This window comes from Sturnira hondurensis, unplaced genomic scaffold, assembly GCF_014824575.4.
Source record: "Sturnira hondurensis isolate 20B ecotype Veracruz unplaced genomic scaffold, ASM1482457v3 Scaffold0019006, whole genome shotgun sequence".
In the NCBI taxonomy this organism is placed as follows: Eukaryota; Metazoa; Chordata; class Mammalia; order Chiroptera; family Phyllostomidae; genus Sturnira; species Sturnira hondurensis.
The window spans coordinates 8,672,695-8,690,306 of record NW_028091637.1 but is presented as its reverse complement, the minus strand read 5'-3'; the positions used below and the strand labels follow the sequence as shown (position 1 = coordinate 8,690,306).

Here is a 17,612-nt window from a genome sequence, read left to right as displayed (position 1 = left end):
AGGGTCTAGGGTTTAGTACTAAAGTACTGTATGAGTTGTCTGAATATCCCTGTCAGGTCCCTAGACCTAGAACTCGACAAAACTTTCTGGAATCTCCCGGAGGCATTCTAGAAGTAGATGTGGGGCGTTCGTATTAATCCTCAGTGCTCAAATAGTCCAGGGTAGTCAGTGCTTTTCACAGGTGATCCAACCTTCAGCCCCTGTGACTTCAGAGCAGTTCATGTGATGGTAATGCAGAAACTCCCATCCAGAAAGCTAGTGAGTTCCCGGGCTCCCTGGCTGCACCCCCAGGTGACCCAGGCCCTCTCCTTCCTTTCCACCTGTACTTGATCGTCTCTGTTGATGTGCACGCGCCAAAGGACTACTCTTTCTTCCTGCCTTTTCCGCTGTAAATTGGCTGTGGAGCCACGAGGCAGAAGAGCAGCTAGGGAGGCAAACGGAGAAGGGTGGTGAGCTGGAGAGGCTGTGGCCTGAGCGGCCTGGAGTTTCCTCAGCTGGGGATTCACCAGGGATGGGACCGGAAGAGTTGTACCCAGGGTTCATGAAGCGCCCGTTTGTGCCACACTCCTACCCTGAGCTGGGGCACAGACTTGTAGGATCTGTTTGCTGACCTGGAATAATACACACAGTGGAAAAGTGATGATTTTAAAAATACCTCAAATGGCCCCGGCTGGTATAGCTCAGTGAATTTAGTGCGAGCCTGCAAACCAAAGGGTCGCCAGTTCAATTCCCAGTCAGGGCACATGCCTGGGTCGCAGACCTGGTCCCCAGCTGGGGGCATGTGAGAACAACCACACGCTGATGTTTCTCTACTTTTCTTTCTTCTTCCCTTCCCCTCTCTCTAAAAATAAATACATAAAATCTAAACAAAAAACAAACAAAGCCTCAAATGCATTAAAGAAAGGAGTGATTGAACTCAGCTGTGAAAAGTAACTTGTAATAATAAAAAAATAACTCACAGCCCAAAGGAGGAAGACAAATACAAGATATATATCATGTAAAACCTCCTTTTCAAAACATTGTGAGTAAAATGATATTTCCTCAGGGAACCTACCTCACAGAATACTGTGTATTTAAAAAGTGTCATGTATAAGAACCGAAATGAAGCAGGAGCACAAGTCACCTTTTCCCTTCTGAACATCTAGTCCACAGCACCCAGAAACTTTCTGGAAACAGCTAGAATCAGGCCATCCATTGAGCAAGTGTGCAAAGGCAGCTAACAGAGTGGCAGTATTTCGGGACAAGGGAGGCTGACGTGAACTTTTGACAGAGAGAGATGGAGAAATGGCAGGATGACAAGTTCCCAGATGTCACCACGCGGCTGAAGAGCCAGAGCAGACTGTTCACCATCTTCACAAGTTCAAGCACAAGCACCTTGCATATCTGCAAATGGCTGCACCTAACATCTTCCAGGAGATGAGACCTGATGAGGGGGAAGAGGGGAGGGAGAGTTGGAGACCTGATTGAACAGGTCGGCAGAGGCTGATCTCTGGGTGGTTACCAATGACTGGGGTATGTTTGGATGGAATAGGAAAGAAAGCTGAATCCGTTGCCCAAAGAACAATCCAGAACTGGTCATCGAAGCCTGAATGTCAGGGTGGGGGCCTCCTGCAGACACCGAAGTGGGATGAAGCACAAGCGTCTGAAACTAGCCTTTTGGATGGCGGAGGAGAAGGCCTGTGCAGCAGATTTGGTGGGGAGTTCAAGACACACCGTGGCCCTTCCTCGAAAATAACCTTTCTCTCAAGCTGGATGTAACACCAGGGGATTTTAACAATTTTCGACTCTGACAGAGAATGAAAACACGAAAACAGAAGGAAATAAATTAAATCAATAAATACTAAAGAGAGGGGCCAAAAATGCCATCAGAAAATGAAAGCAGTCTAAAGAGTCCATGCGTGAAAGGGCGTGTGCTTTGGATTACAGATGCACTCCTGTAGGGCGCAGAGCAGAAGCGTGGTGGGTAGGAGTCCAAAATGTTGAAGACTGGACCACAGGGAAGGGGAAAGGGAAATGTCAGAAAAGAACCAAAGTAAATCAGCTTTGGACATTTCCTCCCTCCCCCCTCCCTTATTCTTTCTTCCCTTCCTTCCCATAGGTTTTTCTCTCTCCCTCCATTTCTTTTTCTTTCTTCTTTCCCTCCCTTCTTCCCTCCCTCCCTCCCCGCTTCTTCTCTCCCTTCCCCACTTCTCTCCCTCTTCCTTTCTTTCCAGGCTATTCACTACCCAGGCTAGTACCCTGGCCTTTTCCATGGTTCCGTCTGATTTGTGCACTTTGGGGGGAAATGACACTGGCATCGTTGTCATTTGCTTCCTCTATTCCCTTCACCCCACACTGGCTGCTCGGCAGTCACTCAACGTATCCTTTCTCCCCTGTCTGAATAAGGAAACTGAAGACAACTAGACAAGTTCACCTGGTCATTTGACGGCTCACTAGTCTCAGTCTACCTATTGCATGTCCATTTCATCCTCTGCTCTTTGTGTCTTCCATGCAAACTGTGCTGAGACTTAGAAAGATCCACAGCATCTAAGAAGGCCATCAAATGGGATAGCTTAAACAAGGTCAGGATTAGCTCTGCTTGGAGGATAAAGACCATGGATAATTCTTCCTGTGCTCTAAGATTTCTTGTCATAGTTTTAATACATTCTGTCAACGTGGCCCATTTCTGTGGCTACCTTCCATTTAAAAAGGAGAGGCTGGTGAGTGGTGTAATATTCGTATTTCGTAAACCGTGATGAAGTCTAGAGCTGGCACCCGATTCTGCAGTTTGCCTGGGCAGAGAAGTAAATCTAAGGAAAAATGGGTGGTGACAGCTGGTGGGTGGGGGTCAGGGGTATAGGGATATGCAGGGGAGAAGGCCGATGGGAAGGATTTTGATCAAAAACTGAGAGATGTTCCTAGTTAACATTATTTCACTAAGTTTTCACAGTATTCCTGTATAGTAGGTAGAGCAAGTATTATCTCCATTAGGTTGATGAGAAAAATGAAGCCCCAGATGGTAAGTGACTTGCTTTGAGCTCTGACACCAAGTGACTAAATCAAAAGCCGTATCCACATCTGCTGATTCTCTACTTTATTCCGCCAGAACAGTAATGAAGTTCAACTTGTAATATCTACATGTGCCTGCGAAAATTCCATGACCAATCACTCGTACCGTGGCTGTTCATATCCTTGGTGACTTGGTTGTTTTTCACCTTTACAGCCTTCCTAGCTATGCCCTACTTCATTAATTAGCCCCAGTGATACTGAATTGATTTTCCCGTCTCTCTGCCTACTCAGCTTCCCCTTATCTCCTACTTCAGCTCTCAGGTGACACAATTCTTCTTTTGAAGAGCCCTAACATCTCTATGTTAGTGAACGATGACCCTTCTTCGTGCTCCTTAGTTCTTATTCTTCCCCCCATTCTAGCGCTGCATGCTAATTGCCTGTTTTTCTGTCCCTGTCTCTTTCTTAAACTTCTTAAGGATACTGACACTTCTTAAGGGCACAGCACCAGTGCCTACCGTAGCTGTTGGCATGTGTTCAGGCTCTCACAACGTTTGCTCAAGAAATAAAGCAAACACCAGAAGGTATAATCATTTTAAAAAGTTGCTTTTGTATCCTAGATTACAACCAAGCCTTTCGACTATTCACAGCCTAAATTTAGTGTTGCGCCTTCAATCAAGAAATGTTAGCTTAGATGCTTAGGACTTCCATTGGGGTTGCATGCCTGAACTCCTGGCCTCATACTGCTTCTTATAAAATAGGTCCTCAGTACATAATTTTGGAATGAATTAGTTAGTGCAAAGATGATTAATATGCCCATTTCCTAGGATATTTAATTTAGACAGTGTCTTGCATGTAAGTAACAGTGATGGGGGAACAGAATATGGGAAGTTTTTGGTGCCTTTTTTTGATAAGCTGAATCTAATCTAGTCTGTAGAAATCAAATATAACTTGACTGATCTTGACGAGGAAAATATACAACTTCCTGATTTATTATGTCTTTTTAGAGATACCCTTAAATATCATGAGAGTCACAAGTATTTAGAAAAATCTCAAAATACTTCATTGACAAGATGGTACCACTAGGAAGACCAGAGGTCATATTCACAAGAACAAAGTCAAGGGCCTGAAATGGCATGTTAGTTGCGTTGACCTTCAGTTTGATGACTTCTCTGCAGCCGTTTCCCATTTTACCAATCTATCTTTAAGAACTTGTGATGGGCATTTACAGGGCACTCTCTTCCACATATATTAAAGAGCTCACTATAGAGAGAGTAGAATGTAATGTGTAAAGAGCTTAGGCCTTGGATTCATGCAGCCTTGGGTTTGAAGCCCAGCCCTACCACTTACCAGTTACATGACCTTAGGTCATTCACCAAACTTCGCGGTGTTGCAGTTTTTCAACACTTGCAGTGATGTTAGCAAAAGGAATACTGTTTGAGTTGTAAATGAGTTCATACGTATACAGTGCCTAACACCTAGTAAGGACTTGATAAATGTTGGCCCTGGCCCACATTATCATGTGCTAGGTTAGGTGTTGTGAACACAACAGTGAAAAGGAAAGTTGCGGTTTCTGTGCTCCTGCAGTGTGCTTGGCATTTGCTCTCTTTGCTGTATAATTCATTCTTCAGCCTTCCTCTGCTTTGTTGTGAAGGGGGCCTGACCCCCCAAAGCCACATTTCTCAGTCTCCCTTACTAATTGGCTTCCTGCTAGATTTAAGCAGCAGAAGGTTCAGACAAGAGACTGAGGTTGGGAGGCCAATGATGACTTGCTGCTTGGACAGCAGCATCGACATCTCTGACTGTCTCTTTTCCCTTTCACATTTCTCTCCAACAGAACCTCCTGTCAGCCTCACAGGCCCCCACTGAAAGCCCTGGTTCATAGGATGCTTACCAGCTTTCTTGTGTAGGCATGAGGCCGATACAGAAGAAACTAGAGCAACAGGGAAAGGCAAATTCCAGCTTTAATCCTGGATCCAAATGTGCCTGAAGATTTTGTATATCTGGATTTTTAAAAATAGGAGCCTATAAAAATGCCCCCTTTTTTGCTTAAGCTACTTTGATTGCATTTCTTTCACTTGCCACTGGAAAGTTCTCAGACATTGTCTACTACTCATGAAAACTGTTCGAGATATCACAATATAAAGCAATTGAACACTTGTCTCTGGAATTTGTATAACTACTGTTTATTGTCCTGCTAGGCTTAAGTGTATAAAGTTGAGCAGGATAAACACCGGCTTTCTCTTTGATGGTACAATGACAAATTAAGTGATTTCCATTTACAACATAAAAATGTTAACTTTTACTATTCTTATTCCCAAATTGTTGTTTTCTCTGGTGATCTTTCCTCCATTGATTTGTATCTTAAAATACATCTCATCCATTTTAATACAAGAATACAAACTAAAATGCAAAGCAAAATCTTTGGGGGAAGAATTCTCATTTATTTTCAATAAGGCACATCCCAAGCCTCCAGTTGTTCTTTATGGAAAGCTACCCAAGGCAGGAGGACTTTTCAGTGCAATGAAACAAGCAGTGTCACTGCTGCAGGACAGTCGCTCATTCTGCCCTGTGTTTTCTTGGCTCTGCTCTCCTGCATTTGCCTGTGATGATGCAATTTGTCTTCTGTTAATGAATGGGCTTCCTCTCCCTTACAGCCATGAGCATAAGTCACTGAAACTCGCCCAAGATGTGTAAAGTTCATCTGCTTTGGGACTTTTTTTTGAATCTTTCATGGTTGATGGAAGTAAATTTATAATCATGATGCAAGTACAAGTGTGTGTGTGTGTGTGTGTTGGCTTTCTCTTTAAAATATGTACAGTGGCCTTTTAATGTTATAACGCGTGGTCAGGCTGTAGTTGCTATGGAAACAATAACCAAATTTCCTGACATTGAGGGTAGGGAGATGCAGTGGTGGCAGCTGTGTTGAGAGTTGAGGGATTGCTGATAGAATCAAAGTAGCTTGAAGAGTAAGGAGCTTTTTCTACCTTAATATTCAGATCAGAGCAATCACCTCTTCCCCAGTGTCTACCAATAATAATCATCAAAGCCAGGCTGAAGGCTTTCTAATATTGCTGTAATTATTATTTTATACTGAGTTTATTTTGGATAATGGATGAGTGGGATTTGGGGGTCCTTGATTATAGTTAGTATATAATTTTTTACATAGTATAAAATCATGCTTTATGGTAATGGAACACATTATATCCAGATTAGCGTCCACACAAGACAATATTTCTATTAAGATAGCAAATGCATGCTTTTGTTTGGGATGGGATGCCTTGAGATTTTGTTCTTTAGATACAAGTTGATTAGTAAAATGAAAACGTACATTCTCTGTTAGAAGGGATCATTTTCTAGAACCTCTATTATTTCTGGAGAGTTTGTCTATAGCTTCCTGTGCGGGAGTGGTGGTTTTACATTATTAAGAGTTGGGAGATGCACCGAATAAGAAGTTCATATATCTGTGTTTATCTGTCCATACTGCATGTCAGGGGGATGTGAGAGAAGTTCGGAATATGCGGAGGGGCATTATCGCCCTAAGTGCTTAGTGAGGGTCCTCTGTGTCCACGTCAGTGTTAAGCTCTGTGGCTGTGGACATGGCTGGGGAATGATTCCTGCTCTGAAGAACGGGCTTGTCCACCAGAGGAGAGAATACACACAGACTGCTCACTGAGTAGGGGAGTACAGGGGTAAGGCCAACAAATGCAGCCAAATATAAGAAGAGAAAATGAGTCCAACAGGGTGGGCAAATAAAGAAGCTGCAGGGGAAGCAAAAGTTGAGATGGGATCCAAAGGAATGGCAGACTTAATTAAAGAGGGAAGACTATGCTTGGTGTTAGTAAACTTCAGAATATATAAATAGACTGCATATATTCTTTGGAATGTGTCATGTTTATTTAAAACAGAGCCAAGGTCAAGCAATTGGTGTGAGCCAACATACATATGGGGCATGAGCTAGTGGTTAAGGGACATTGGGTAGTTTGGTTATGACTGGGCAAAGGAGGGTGGACAGACGTTTCCAGTAGGTATTCTTGGGGAATGCAGATGCTTAGGGAATTATGGGGGCTCCGGGAGACAGGTTAGAAAATATGGGATTTTGCAGATACCAAATGACGTTGAGGGCAATGTGGCTTAAACTCTAATAATTTGAGGTCAAATGAAGACTCTAGAATGGCAATGAACATGGGGAACTGCTTTCTACTGTTTGACATGAAGTAACCAGTCAGTAAATGGAAATTGAATTTGGTTGCAAATAAAACGAATGTGAGACCAACCCAACAAAACCCTTTGGAATTTTCTAGCTGATATTTTATGGTCATTAAAACTTTTTGTCACGTGTTTAGCTTGTCCATGGCTCTTTCCTCAGGTTTTTTAATCCCTGAGTTATTGTTACTTCTTGCCTTTTCAATACAGATACAAGTCAAAACATTTTTAAAAGCCTAGTATTTTTTGCCTATGAAATTGTGTAAAGTGAGTACAATATGTTAGGAACTTTTTTCCACTGTGGAGCCTTGAGTAAGTTATAAACAGATTTTATTTCATCTTGAGCCATCAGCCCACCTTGATATCATACAGATGATGACATGATTGTCTTAAAGCTTCTGGGTACTCATCAGTAAAATTGTTGAGAACGGATTTAGCATTCTCAACTCTGAGTTTTTTTAAGAAACACAATGGGTAACCTGTGTCTCCAAGTGAACACATGTCTGTTGCTTCTGATACAGGAAAAATGTAGAATGAGACCAAACACCTTTGGCATGAAGTTGCAGAATATCGTACAGGTTCAGTCTTGGGTGTTTGTTTTTAAAATCAAGTGTATTTAAAAAATGGACAATTGTTTGATCTTCCTTATTTTTCTTGCCCCAAAAGGATCTTCTTAAGAAATGCTACTCTGCCAAAGCATCCTACCTCTTCCAGCAGGATAAATTCTACGATGTCAGCTACGACACAGGAGACAAGTCTATCCAGTGTAGCAGGAGACCAGATGCATTCAAATTCTGGATGAGTTGGAAGGCCCTGGGCACATTAGGCCTTGAAGAAAGAGTGAATCGTGCTCTTGCTTTGTCTAGGTACTTGTGTGTGTCCTTGTGTGTCTGCAATAGACTTGGGGACAGTAACATTTGCAAGATCTCTGCATGTTATTTCATTTATGCATTCATTCTTTTACCTGATAACCATCTTTCCAGTATCTACTATGTGTTAGGAATTGTGAACAAAACAGTCCTACCCTCTTCCCTCCAGGGTCCTAGCCTAGTAAGGTGAGGTGCCAGAGCAGACAAAATACTGGTGAACCTACTTTTTGATAAGGAAGGTACATGGTGCGCCAGACCACTCTTGATATATAACTGCTGGACATTTGCTGCCTGAACTGGACTCTGCTCCTAAGCTTGGATCAGTGGGTGCCACTGGCCAGGCCATGACCAAATTTAGTTTTAAATGTCATTTTTTCAGCCTGAACACCATAGAGTTAACTTTCATGGTGTTAAAAAAAATCAAATATTTGCATATTTAAAATGTTTAAAAATAGAGAAATTTGTTAAAAATCTAGATTTTTTTGGCTGCTTTTGAAAGATCAGGACGCGTTCAGTCCCACATGGTGACAAGCTGCTGAGTGTGATGCCTGAGTCTCTGGGAAGCCATAACCTTTCTACTTCCTTCTGTTTTTTTTTAACTCGTACCCTATTTTACTGTAGTGTAGAGGTACTTGCTCTGCCACTGATAAGCTATGTGACTTGGGCAAGTTTCTGAACCTTTCTGTACCTCTGTTTCTTCCCAGTAACATGGAGAAAGCAACAGCCTCTTACTATAATTATTGTTGGGAGAATTAAATGAATTGCTATTCATAAACCCTTAAAACAGTACCTGGTCTATACTACATGCTATATGAGTTTTAGTTTTATATATTTATTTTTAAATATATATTATATATATATTATATATATATATATATATATATATATATATATATATATATATATATATATATATATATATATTTAAACCTACTTGGCCACTACAGGCATCAGAGTTTGTGATCTCTGCTTTGGACAATCTCTCCTCCTTCACTCCCTATTCACACTTCTTTTGTAAAAAAAAACCTGAAGTGTTTCCTTAGAGGCTTAAAACAATTTCTCTTTTCTATACTGGGAATGGTATGGGTGTTCTGTGCACCATTGCAACAGCGATGCTCCGAACATTACTTCAGACTGTCTGAAAATGTATTTTATAACAACAGTTATTTATTCTAAGAGGTCTTCAAGTTGGCTGGAGTGGTTTTATCTCAGTTTGGTGGCTGTGGGGTTTGATGGCTGTAAGGGAAGGGACTGGATCTACTCTGCACATTTCTTTCATTTTTCTTGGATCAGCAGGCCAGCCAGAGAGTGTTCTTATAAGGGGGCTGATGGAGGCCCAATAAGGCAAGCCCACCTTAACCTCCTGATCGTATCATATTTACTATCATTCCAGTGGCCAAAGCATATCACATAGTCAAGTTCAATGTCAAAAGGCAGGAAGTACACTCTGCCATTTTGCAAGAAGAACTGCAAAGTTACATGTCAGACGGCTTGGATATAAGGAATGGTAAAGAGATGGCTTTGGCATTTTCAGACGACCGTTAGAATTCAACAGTTCTGGTGATTATGGTTTAAGAAATAGTTTGAAAATTCTGTAAATATTGTATCAGTTAGCACCCTTGTGGTGGTAAGTGACAGAAACCGTAACTCAAGGTATTATGAACGAAGGAAGATAATTTATTACCTCAGGTTATTTATCAGCTAGTGTAGTGATGACTTTTGGAATGGCTTATTCTAGGGGCTTATACAATACCAGCAGGCCTCAATTTCTCTCTGTTTATCAGGTCTATTCTCCTCCATGTTGAGTTTATTCTTAGGTAGGAAGGTAGCTGCCAGGGGTGTCAGATCTATATCCTCCCAAGCTCAAATTCAAGGTCAAAGGAGAGAGTTCTCCTCAACATTCCTGAGGAAATTTTAAATTATTTCGCTGTGAAACCCAGCATCCATCTCTGAATCGGTGGCTGTTGCCAGGGGAAGGTGACGCTCCCATTGGCTGTGCTCCCTTGCATGACCTCTCTTGGCACTCAATAGGAAGACGGTCTGTTCCTCCTATAGACTATATACCGCAACTAGGCGAGCAGTGTGCCTCTATTGCAGGTAGGGCTTCAGTGCCTGGATCAGAAATAGGGAGATAACTCCCCAGTGGCGAGGTAATGGAACTGTCTACTATAAATACTGACAGTTGCTCATTAAAGTAAAATAACAGTTCAGAAATATCTGTTCACTTTTTTGTGTTTTCTTATACTACTTAAGTGTGGTAGAATCTCTGCATTATTTTATCTAAGCTGCTAAGTAATTCAATAACAGGTGTTTTGAAAGAGGCTAGATATAAATACTTGATGATTGTATTTATTATAAAGTTAACATTCATCTCAGGGTGGAATTTAATTTATAGTCAAAGGAGATTTTCTAAATTTTGCAGAGAAATTATCAGGAGGATAAACGTTAACATTTCAATTCAATTCAACAACGCTTATTGTTTGTAAAGGTTTGTCAGGCTGAACTGAATGGAATTAACATTTCAGTGAGCATAGTTGCAGGCTCTGTGACCTATATTTAATTATTTGCAAAATAATCCCTCCTCTCTCACGCTGTCACTCATAATAGTTTTTCTCTTGAACTTTCTGCATTCTGAATCTCCAACATTCTAGTCCTGCGGTGAGCAAAAGCCATCCTGCTTTCCCACACACAATACCAAGCAAAAGCTAAGCCTTTTTAATGCGTGTCACTTGGCATGGATATAAAATTAGAAACTTGGGGAAAGTTTCTATAGGATTAAGAAAGATATGAACATAGCAACATAAGGCCTTTATTTGCATGATTTTATTTCTGTTTAAATTGGTCGATTGCTTTGTGGTCCTGCTCTTCAGGAAAAGCGGAATAGTTTCTCAATTCTGGGAGTTGCTCTGTGTGCTGGAGCCCACGTGTAGCGGGCCACCTGCAAACAGGCTCTCGGGAGGAAAAGGCCCTGAGGTGTAAATTCCCATCGTGGAAAATTGTGAGCTGTCGACCGTTGTGGGTTACAAAATCCTGGAAGGTTTAATAGTTAGCTCTCACTAGCCAGCAAGGTCTAACTCAAGCTGTGTCCCCCCATTTATTATGTGAGCCAGCATAATCAGTTCAAAGCACTGACCGGTGAGAGTTAAATACCATTTTCCACCACACCCACTGACCCTAGACCACTTGCTTTAGATATGATATAATAAAAACGATTCTCATTTGTGGGCCGAGGCTCTACCTGGCGTAATTTCTGTAATTTCCAATTGACACTTTTGTTCCCAAGAAGTATAATATCCCTCAGTAGATACGAGCTCCAGCAAACTCAACATGCAAATGAGGACTGAGTTCGTATTTGACATGCACCTGTAGTATCAGCAGCCTGAAGTAGCTAAGATTTCCATTTCCCCAGGCTCTGGGTCAGGTCTCTTAAATACTGGAAAAGCCGCGCGATTCTCTTCTCCTGAAGTCTTGCAGTGAGAATTGTACGGACCCCATAGAAGCAGTGTTTTCATGTTCATGACTCAGAATAGAGCTTAGCTTTGAAGCGTTTATGTTGCCTTTAAGATTTAAGGACCGGATTTTGCTGTACCCGTGAACCGCCATCAGCCTTATCATACAGCTTGCTCTCTCTTCCCCTGGGAAAGCGAGAACTGGCATTTTTAAGAGGACAGTGACTCCTATTGTATCAATTGTCAGAAATCCAGCAAGAAGGAAACAATGTATTGCCTGGAAGATCTTGAAGGCTTTCCTAATTTCCATTTGACTTGCCAGTCCGGTTGATGACAGCCCATTTCTCAGAAGAAATACGAATGAGGAACCATTTGCTTTCTCTTCAGGTTGTTTGAAAACCAGTGACATAGGGAACCAAAAGCTCTGTTTGATTGAAACCTAAAAGGCTGGGGTTTAAAATCACCATCTCCAGCACAAGGCAGAATACTGACTAAGAAAGTCAAAAATCTTTTACAATACCCAAGGCAACCTGTTGCCGGGGCACCTTCTGGGCCTTTGTTACGGCACTCGGGTTAATGGATGTTCACTAAGGGGTGATTCTGAAAGCCAATCTGGAAGAGTCACGTGTGTAAGTCTTTTCAACAACAACAGACAGTTCAGGAGCACTTGTTAGGTCTCCAATGTATTATTTATCTATCCCCTTGACACACAATCTCTGTAATTTCTCCAGTGGAATTTATTTCACTGACTTGCATGAATGCTGAGGGATTTATTGTTGTCCACATGGAAAAAGTGAACGGTTTACACAATGCACTTTGGTGTTAGTGTATTTTTCTAGGTGACAAGAGGAAGGGAGCCTAGAAGCCCATGAAGGGCCAATTTTTCCTTTTTTTTTAATACTGGTAATTTAAAAAAGAAATCACAATCACGGTAGAGTGTAGCATGCAGGTGTTTGTGATGAATCACAAGCCATGCCATATGTCTTAATAAATGCTCAGCATACAGAAAGCAGGTGGAAGAAAACTCCCAGGAGTTCTGCGAGGCTCCATGCATCAGAAAAATTTCAAATGAGGAGACTGGGAGAGAAACGTGCTCCAGTGTGCTCCGGGATGACTAAGTGGCTGGTGAATTGAGAAAGGGCCCCAAAAGGCTATTTCCAGACAGGACAAGTGAAATGCAAAAATATTCAACTCAGTTAACAGATCAGAGAATTGAGGGTATCTCGCATTAGAAGGACATTTTTATGCAAAGGAACAGGAAGTATTTTAGAGCAAGACTGTCATTAATATATGCTTCCAAATCAAGCCAGAATCTGAATATAATATTTTTTGCCCAGTAGGTTTGGTGAAATTCTTGCTGATGTATTTTTTAATCTCTTTTCTCGTGTTGCTAAGCCTAGTGAGAAGGATGCTGATGAATTTTATGAAGCTGTTGTTGCTTTCTGAACGTATTTACCTGGATGCTTTTTGGTAGAAGTGGCTTTTGATTCCTACCTTAGGTCCCAAAACTCATTGTGCATCTTTTTTGGGGGGCTGGCATCAGATAAGAATAGTTTTTTAAAAATGTATTTCATCTCTAGGCTGTTTCCGTATATTGAAAAGAAAAGTGAGGAATAAATCATTCCTGTGAATGTAGGCAGAAGTGACTCAAAACCTTATTTTGGTTCCCTCCCAAAACTCATTGCATTTAAGCATTTATTATTTTTTTAAAGGGTAAGGTGCCCTATAGAAGAAGCACTTCTAAACTAGCATTTCTGAAAGTATGCTCTGTGGGATAATAGACTTCCAGAACATCGTAATAAATGTTCTTCCAAAAAATGTTTTCATGATCAAATATGCTTGGGAAATGCTAATGACTCTGCTATTTGTCTCTTGGAGATTCAGTGTTCATTAGCACATTAAAGGCTCTGAGGGGGCTTGTAATATAGAAATATTTTTACTTAGCTTTCACCGGTATGCAGACACTGTGAATTGTTCACCCAACAGCCATTTTTCCCTTTCCCTTGCCAGCAGAACCTTGATTTTGTTTAGGTAGCAAAATTCCAGCTGGGAACATCGGCGATGGTCCCCAGCCAATCCCCATCGCCAACCATTACGTTAGGGTTGGATCTATGACTCAGCTTCAGTCAATGAGATACAAAAAGAATTCCGTGAAAGCACCTGAGGAAAATATTCTTACGTAAATAGAGAAAGAGGAAGAGAAAATACTTCTGCTCCGCCCCTTCTCTCTCTTTTTGGGGGACACTGTTGTGCAAGGATGTGATGTATGGGGCTGTGGCAGACATCTTGTCCAACAGGAGAGAATTCACTAACGCTGAGCGTTTGACAGACTGCAATGATAGCAAATGCCTCATTCTTGATTACAGGCATTGAACCAGGTAACCAGCTTGATAAATGGCCTTATAGATTAACCCGAGTGTATTTCTAACTGAAGACAAGAGCAATCGAACTGATATGCCCAGCATTGCTCAGATGTATCTGGCAACAGAACCCTTTTATGAGGGAAAACTATTGATGTGGTACGTCATAGAGCAGGGTTTGGGGACTTTGGTGTAAACCTTTTATTATTGTTATAATAGCAAGTCTCCACCCAAATCACCTCCACCCTCAATGCAGTTGGAGTGTTACACTGGGCTTTATAGGCTCCGAGGGTGACTAGAGTAGGGACCTTGACCCTGACTCAAAGCCCAGATCCACATGGTTAGCAGAAAGCAGAGCTCTAATCGAAATGGTTTGGCCCTGCTTTAGGATGCCTTTCTCCTGGGTGCAGTTTTAGCCAATTTGACAGAAATGTTTTAAATTCAGACTACAGGTAGTGTGTGTAAGTTTCATACCATCATAATCTGTTATGGAAGGATTTTACCAATCTAGTTCCCCATCTCCATTACATGCATGCAGAAACTGAGGCAGGCTCAGGGAGGCTGAGAAGTTTGCTAAGTTACAAAGTCCATTAGCTACACAAGTAGAATCCTCTATAATCATTCCGAGCATTTTTGGAGGTACAAAGCTCTTTTGTAGCCTCAGGGATTCCAGGATTAGCATGGGCCTCCTCGGGGTGTACTGTGGATGGCATCGGCTTTGCATGAACAGATTGTACATTTCTGCCTGAGAAGGTAAAGAAAAAAATGGTTCACGAGCTGTCCTTGGGTAGAGATTGTATATGTCTGTTTTGTTTTGTGCTTTACACTTTACCTTTTATTAAGTACTTTTGCAAAATCACACAAGTAACCATGTCTATGAAACTTTCCTAAGAAATACAAAAATAGTTAATAATTTTGACCTCTCTTGTTGCATCCTTTTCCCCCTTTCTTAGGGAAACGTTAACAACTTATTTGTATCTTTCTGTCCTTTACTTCGTGATCATATATAACTGTGGGTGGGGATTACTTTTGCTTTTCTTTTTTACAACTTCTTGAAAGGTAGAATCATATCCACATTTCTTAGTATTTTGCTTTTATGTCTTACTGATACATCGTAAGAATCCCTGTGGTGTAATCAAAGTAGAAATAATCCATTATTTTAATTTTTACTTTAAAATATTTTATTTATTTATTTTTAGAGACAGGGGAAGAGAGGGAAGAAGAGAGGGAGATAAGCATCAATATATGGTTGCCTCTCACTCACCCCCTACTGGGGACCTGGCCCACAACCCAGGCATGTGCCCTGACTGGCAATCAAACCAGCAATCCTTTGGTTTGCAGGCTGGCACTCAATCCACTTAGCCATACCAGCCTAGGAGACATACTCCATTTCTTTAAATAGCTGCATTGTATTACATCATGTTGCTATAATATATTTTATGATTTGCCAATTTCTGGACATTAATCTTCTTTCTAGTTATTTTGTATGGATTGAACCCACATAGATTTAGATACAATAATGTGTGTATATATACATATGTATGTGTATATATCTATGTATGTATATATGTATGTATATGTGTGTGTGTTAGTGATGATTTTTTTCCTGGTAGATCAGCATGTCAAGAGTGGTTTGCTACATGAGAAGATATGACTGTTATTCATTTTAAAAGATTTATAGCAAGTTTCTTTCACATTTTCACTAGCATTAAGAGTTGTCTCTTCTAAGATTCATTTTTACTATCACATGGGCAATGTGGTTCAACAATGTTTTAACTTTTACTTCTTTGATTATTAGTGAACTTGAGCATCTTCTGATTTTTTATTAAACATTAGAGTTGTTTTTCTGTGTGTGTGTGAGAGTTAGGCAGTGCGCTAAAGGTTCAAAACTTTGTAGCTACATAGCATCTCCTGAAAAAATATTCAGGGAAAAGAGTATGCAAAACATCAAATTCTTGGTGAGCATGTGCGTGGGGGAGGGAGAAGTCTGGTCACAACATTATTGCTCAAAATGAAGGATCTATATTATTTAGTCAATAATGATAGAGTTTTATAAGATTTTATACGATTCAAAGATGACATAATCTATATGGTAATCATCAATATTCAACCATGTGTGAACAGCTATATACACAAGTTTAGGGAAAAAAGAACTGAGTCCTGTTAACCGGTATGTTCTACACTGACAGTCTAGAATAGTCTTTAGCAAATGAACATAATAGTAATGACGGCCTGTATTTCACAGTTTCCATACTTTACAATTTTTAATGTAGATTTTAAAAAACTGTCAACAACCTTTTGAGACTGGAAAAGTAGATTGTGTTATTTCAGTTCTACAGGTAAGGGAACTGAGGCCAAAGAAGTGCACTTTTCATTGTCCTTAAATATTAATCGACTATGTAGCTTAGTGACAGGACCATATTTCATATGGTCGTACCATAATTCCACATGGCTGGACCACAGTTTTCAACGCCGGCCCTGATTCCTGGGCTTAATGTTCCTTCCTCCCTGCCCTTCCTGTTTTCTTTTTTTTTTTGTTATTACATATAAAATCACAGTAGATACCTTAGCAAGTACATTTTTGTCAGCACCCCAATCATTTCCTTGTATTTGACCCCCAAATTTGAAATATTGAGTCTAGTGTTATGAAGTTTTCAAGGCTCATGGTCAATTGCTAGTTTTCAAGGCCAACCATTTCGGAAGGCTTCTCTTTTTATGTAGGCAGTAATCAATCCCAGCGGAAAGGTACCACTGTTCATTTACTTTATATTCTCAATGTCGTTTTAGTCTTTTCTCTATCATATTCTGTATCTTGTATATCTGTACCTTTTGCTTATGGAGTGATCATTCTCTTTTCCCTGGCACTCAAAATGAGTTCATAGACATTTTACCAATGGCTGCAAACCACGTACTTGAACATGATACCAGTCATCAGTTCTTCTTCCTTCTGTCCTGGCCTTGGGAAAAATGATGCTGTGCTTCCTTTATCTTGAGTGAAATTACAAGCGGGCCTACACACCAGAAACTTTCTCCCCAAGCCAGCTAGGTAATTTAAGTACCTATACTAAGTACCCATCTAGAATGTGAATCTGAGCAGGCTCAGAGATATATATATATCCAATCTACTTTGTGTGGCTTTCACAGTGGGGATAAATTCTGATGCTAACATGTGAGATAGACATCATCTCATCAAAAAATGTATCTTTTTACCTAGGTCCCAGAAGATTGTAGTAGGTCAGGAGTATCTGTCAAAACCCATACCTATGCGTATACCTGTGCCCTTCCTTATCTCTGAGCCTTGCATTTCTAAGCCTTGTCTTTGCTTTGGAAATGACAGCTTTGTCATTTGCCAGTCACGTGCTCATGGAGTTTTTAGATTTCAGATGATAAAAATGATTGTGTGATTCTTTTTTTAGGTACCTAGTAGAAGAAATCAAGAAAAGAGAAGGATTCAAGTTACTGATGGAAGTGAGTACGGGACTGTGCTTGTGATTGTGTCAGTCAACAGGGATGAAGGTGGTGATTTTCTCATCTGTTACATGCCATTAGTTTCTGTGTTGCAGGCTTAGACACAAGTAATTAGCTTAGTTCACAGAGTCCATTATGTTAATTTACTCTATTAGTGAGTGTTTTTCTTTTGTTGAATTCAGAGAACACACTTGCCTTTACATATTGAAAATTAAAGTGCTCAATAATAACTACCAAGGATAATACTGAATAAATTATGTTCTCTATCTTGATAT

General features: G+C 40.6%; 1 protein-coding gene across 1 annotated transcript in view; it reads left to right on the top strand.

Moving 5' to 3' along the window:
- GADL1 (glutamate decarboxylase like 1) overlaps nt 1–17,612 on the top strand; it is a 164,263-nt gene that overhangs the window by 80,955 nt on the left and 65,696 nt on the right. Inside the window, exons 12-13 of the mRNA XM_037070782.1 lie at nt 7,858–8,057; nt 17,286–17,337. Of these exons, the coding sequence (XP_036926677.1) occupies nt 7,858–8,057; nt 17,286–17,337 (252 nt within the window). The remainder of the gene's footprint in view (nt 1–7,857; nt 8,058–17,285; nt 17,338–17,612) is intronic.